The 5,064-nt window shown below is 37.8% G+C and overlaps 1 protein-coding gene across 1 annotated transcript; it reads right to left on the bottom strand.

The window, feature by feature from the left end:
* Positions 1-428: 428 nt before the first annotated feature.
* LOC122027341 lies at positions 429-2,572 on the bottom strand. Its single transcript, XM_042586288.1, has 3 exons — positions 958-2,572; positions 739-866; positions 429-649 (listed from the first exon to the last, which is right to left on the bottom strand). Exons 1-3 carry the CDS (start codon positions 1,105-1,107, stop codon positions 595-597), a joined length of 333 nt encoding a protein of 110 aa, XP_042442222.1. The 5' UTR covers positions 1,108-2,572; the 3' UTR covers positions 429-594.
* Between the last annotated feature and the right edge of the window lie 2,492 nt (positions 2,573-5,064).

Here is a 5,064-nt window from a genome sequence, read left to right as displayed (position 1 = left end):
GGTTCTATTAAAAAAATATTGATATTGTATAGATTTTTTTTATAAAATTACATGTTATTATGATTTTAATTTATAATAAAATTAATGATGGCACTAAATTTTATACGAAAATTTATTAGTGACGAAATTTAATTTTCGTGATTAATATTAGCGGCTGAAATTAATTTTTAATAATGGAAATTAATTTTTATAGTTGGAAGGTAATTTCTGTCGCTAAAATGAGATTGACTACGGCTGAAAAGATTGCGACCTAAAGTTTTGGTCGTAATTGATCGCTAAGTGTATTTAGTGAGCGAAATTAATCTGAGATTTTTTTAGTGAAAGTTGAACGCTCCCCAACCGCAAACAATCCAGTTCTACAAGAAATCTTCCTTCATGGAATAATACGCCCTTGAGAAAGCATCCATGTCCACAAACTATGCACGGTATAATTAAATTGGTGTTCACTGATTACAACCCTGTAACTTCCACAGCAGAGACGAAATTTTACATTCAATACTTCACTGCATGCATTTACAACAGCAAGGTGAATTCCTAAAGTTAATTTCGACTCTTATTTACTTATCTAACCGTCTTTCCAATAACCATCAGAAGTTATGATCCAGCGTTATATATTTTCAGAAAGCTTGGGATCTGAAACTCTTTATTCCTGTAAACAAAAAAAAAAATAGAATAATTAACAAGATAGTTTTCCCATTTTCTACTGTTTTAATCAAGTTTTGTTTAAGTCAACGCTACCTTCTTCCCAATCTTTTTTGCACAGAATCGGATCGAACAAACCGGGGTCCTTCATCAAATCCTTCACATACTATTTCCCCATTTTCATATCTGAAGCATGTCACTCCCATTTCTTGATCCTCAAAAACCTGATCACAGCTAGATGGCATTAACTTGAGCAAAAACTATGTTGCTTGTTTTCTCAAATCCAAAACTTTTTCCAAAAAGAAAATATCATACCTTTATGCCTCTTGGCAACTTGTTAATCGAAACTGATGCGGCAGGAATGATTTTGCTGTTATGGCACAAGCAAGCTCTCCTGCTCTTCTCAGTTGGGTTTCTTGGAATGATGATGTTACTGTGAGACAATGTGATTGCCATGGTGGTCATTCCTCTTCAATTCTATCAGGAGAAGTATCAAGGAGGAAAGGACGACCTTTGGCTTTATATAGCTTAAGGAAACTGCTGGCTCTTCATGACCCAAATTAGTTTTTTTGTCTACAATTCGATTAATTAAGTGATAACCATGTCGTGCATTGGTTAATTACTCGATTGACAAATTCGATCCTCGTGCTTAATGTGAAGATAAGATTATTAGTTGCAAGGTCAATTCCACTTCGATTTTTTATATTATCCTCTTCCTGTTGCACTCGTACCATGACACTGTTCATGCACGAAAGTACCAATTATTTCAGGGATAATTTATCAATTTTCATAATAGATCTGAAGGTAATAATTTGAGAACGTTGAAGTTGATTAGGTTGGAGGAAACTTTGTAAAGCGAAAATAAACAGATGCAATTTTAGAAAGTTTTTCTTTTCTGGTTGATTCAGTGATAAGGAGGGGCTCGGGCAGTAAGATGGTTAATGATATGGTGGAGGTCAAAGTTAAGTTGGTTGGCACTTGGTATTATCATTCGATCGAGCAACCCTCTTTCTCCACGGGGAGGGAGAATCGTTGAGTCTACCTGAAGCAGATGTTAGCATAGCGCTCGGTCATGTACCGAGCTTCCGGAGCTCAAACAGACAAGGTATGCGCCTAGCGGTCAATCCGCTCGGACTCACATAGGTAAAACAGTGACAACCAAGCAGACTACATTCAGACATAGCCCCTCTGATCGGCATAACAGCGGAGCCCGGACAGGATATTGGTCGGGCGGCCTTTCGGCTCGGCCAGAGGACAAGATCGTCCAGGCGGCCGAGGGCTGGCCGAGCGGCTCTTCCGCTCGGCCTGTAATAGAAAAAAAAAGGATTAGAGGATATCCTTCTGGGAACCTGTGCCGCCGACAGTCAGCATATTTGGTGGCATGGTCAAGCAGAAGATCGTACGGCGAAAACTTCCGCTATCTTGTCAGAGATATGCTCGGGTCATTAAGGTATAGTGTCAGGGACACTTTTCTGGCACGTCTTTTTAGGATATGCTTTGAGGAGCGTGCGTATCTCGAGAAACATGCACGCGCTCCCCGGGAGTTCTATATAAAGACCTTCAATCTTAGATAGAGGTATGCATAATCTCTACTGTAGCTACAATTACTCTGCCATTTTGTTTCCTCGTTTCTTCTACGTCGTCGGTGTTTGACTTGAGCGTCAGAGAGCTATCGTCGGGGAACTCCTCCCCGTCTCGGCACTGACGTTGTTGTGGTTGCAGGCTTCATTGACGAGGAGTCCACCAACAATCAACGAGAGCGCCACGTCCCCAGCATCCATTGCCTCGACTCTCGGACAGGATCACTGGTATTGATCGGAAAACATCATACACCCTTGAACGATACATTTTTGAGATATTGAAAAGTAAAGAATTGTGACTTAAAATTAAGATCTTTAAAAGAGATAAAAGAGAATTATCAGAATTGACCGGATCAAATCATCAAATCAAATCAAATTAGTTTTAGAATTATTTTAATAATTCTGTTATAATTATTAGAATAATTCTCAGAATAATTTTTAGAATTATTATGTTATTTATTAATTGGTTAATTGACCGAGACTTGTTTAAACCCTATATATTGTATTGTCTTGAGGGCAAGTATTAATGAACAATAAGATTAACTATTACTCTCATATTTTTATCTTCTTTCTATTCTTCTTTTAACATAGTATCAGAGCCATGATCCTTCGTTCCTTCTCTTTCTCTTAATTCTCCCACCATAACCGTGGTTGCCTCCTTTCACCGCTTACATTATCACGTTTCTATTTTCATTCTCTTATTATTATTATTTTTCTTTTAATTAATCTTTTCTTTCCACTCTCCTGTTTCTCTTCTCTCTCCCTCACAAATCCTCTTCCCTTCCTTTTTTTGCCACCGTCCAAGACAAAAGAGGAGTTTCTTTTTTTTTAAAACCGCAAAACAAGACGACAAAAGGGCTTCTCCTTTTGTGCTACCGCCGTTGTCCACCGAACGCTGGCCAAACCTCAACATCGACAACAAGTAGTTGCTCCAGCCAAGGCTTCTATTTCCTCCAAGGGGAGTTTCTCCAGGCGAAAGATCCCCTTTTCAACGATCCAGTCTCTCTACAAGATAAGTTATTTTACTTTAGATGTCAAATACTCAACACTATCAAGGAGGCCAAAAATAAAATTCAGTCCGATGTCAAATTTGTCGCATCATTGGTCATACTAGAAATCTATGCCCTAAAAGACTTGATTGCTCTCGGGTAAAATGTCAAATTTGTCACATCATTGGTCATCCGAGAAATCTATGCCCTAAAAGATTTGCCTCAAATTTCATTGGTGGTTCTACAGCCTCAAGACAACCATTTATTTCACAAGCATATCCTAAAGCTCTCTCATCTGTGCCTACTTGCGGTAAAACCCCAGAGTTTTCATCTACTAATTGGTATATTGACACTGGAGCAACTCATCATGTCACATCAGATTATAATATCCTTACAGACGTAATGTCATATTATGACTCAAATACGGTTCAAGTAGGCGATGACTCAAGTTTACAAATTGCTAATCTTGGAAACACATATATTCATTTATCTAATCGAACTTTTCACATGCGCAATATCTTTCATGTTCCATCTATCACTAAAAATTTACTTTCTACCCGTCAATTTTGTCTTGATAACAATGTCATTTTTGAGTTTCTTCATAATCATTATCTTATAAAAGATAAAGGAACAAATGTTATTGTGTTTCATGGGAGAATAAAAAATGGCCTCTACTATCTTCAAAGTTCTTCAATCAAAGCTTTTGTTGGTGAATGCACAAATAAACCAGCTTGGCATGCTCGACTTGGTCATCCTTCTCTTCATATTGTCCAGTCAATCATCAATAGGTATAGTTTACCTACTTCCATTACCTCCTCTCCATCTCATTCATGTAGGGCCTGCATGGAATCTAAAAGTCATAAGCTACCTTTCTATTCATCTGATTATGTTTCTAATTTCCCACTTGAATTAATTCATTCTGATGTTTGGGGCCCTGTACCTGTTTTATCTAACCAAGGTTTCCAATATTATGTTACCTTTATTGATCATTTTAGTAAATATACTTGTCTCTATCCTATGAAAAGAAAATCTGATTTATTGGATATATTCTGTAAATTTCAAAATCAAGTTGAACGATATTTTAATCGTAAAATACTTTCTTTTCATTCTGATTGGGGAGGTGAATATCAAGCTCTCCATCGTTATCTTGTCTCTTGTAGAATTGTTTATCGAGTCTCTTGTCCTCACACTCCAGAACAAAATGGCTATGCTGAGAGAAAACATAGACACATAGTCGAAACTGCCTTAGCTCTTCTTCATCATGCATCAGTTCCACGTAAATTTTGGGATGAAGTTGTTACCACTGCTGTATATCTCATAAATCGACTTCCTGCTCCATTGCTCAATCATAAATGTCCTTTTGAAACACTTTATAATCAAACTTCTAATTACACTTTCCTTCAACTTTTTGGTTGTGCATGTTATCCATGGTTACACCCCTACTCTAAGCATAAACTTGACTCTCGTTCACTACAATGTGTTTTCCTTGGTTACAACAATTTACACCATGGTTATCGTTGCTTACATATACCAACAGGTCGAATTTATATTTCACGACATGTTACTTTTGATGAGGCTCTATTCCCTTTTTCAGTATCTTCTTCGATCTCTCCTTCAGATACAGGTGGCACCTTCTTAATACCACCTAATATTGTCAGAAATGACGACATCCTAGGTCCTGCTCCGCTCTCTGATAACTCCCCTATACCATCAGAATCACCTCAGGATGCTGCTCCAATCTTGGAAGTCTTGCCGGTCGAAGATAATATGCTCTCTAGTTCTGAATCCTCGGATAATGCAAGTCCGTCATCTACATCACCATGTCAGCCTACTTCCTCATCACCATCAACAAG

The sequence above is a fragment of the Zingiber officinale genome, chromosome 10A (genome assembly GCF_018446385.1).
Source record: "Zingiber officinale cultivar Zhangliang chromosome 10A, Zo_v1.1, whole genome shotgun sequence".
NCBI classification, from domain to species: domain Eukaryota; kingdom Viridiplantae; phylum Streptophyta; class Magnoliopsida; order Zingiberales; family Zingiberaceae; genus Zingiber; species Zingiber officinale.
Note: the sequence above shows the minus strand (reverse complement) of the source record. Positions and strands in the feature narration are given on the sequence as shown.

Coding starts and splice junctions, on each gene's coding strand:
- LOC122027341 (XM_042586288.1), bottom strand. CDS start 1,107: ATGACCACCATGGCAATCACATTGTCTCACAGTAACATCATCATTCCA. Junction 867..957: donor AGTTGCCAAGAGGCATAAAG/GTATGATATTTT, acceptor AGCTGTGATCAG/GTTTTTGAGGATCAAGAAAT. Junction 650..738: donor CAAAAAAGATTGGGAAGAAG/GTAGCGTTGACT, acceptor TTTTGTTTACAG/GAATAAAGAGTTTCAGATCC.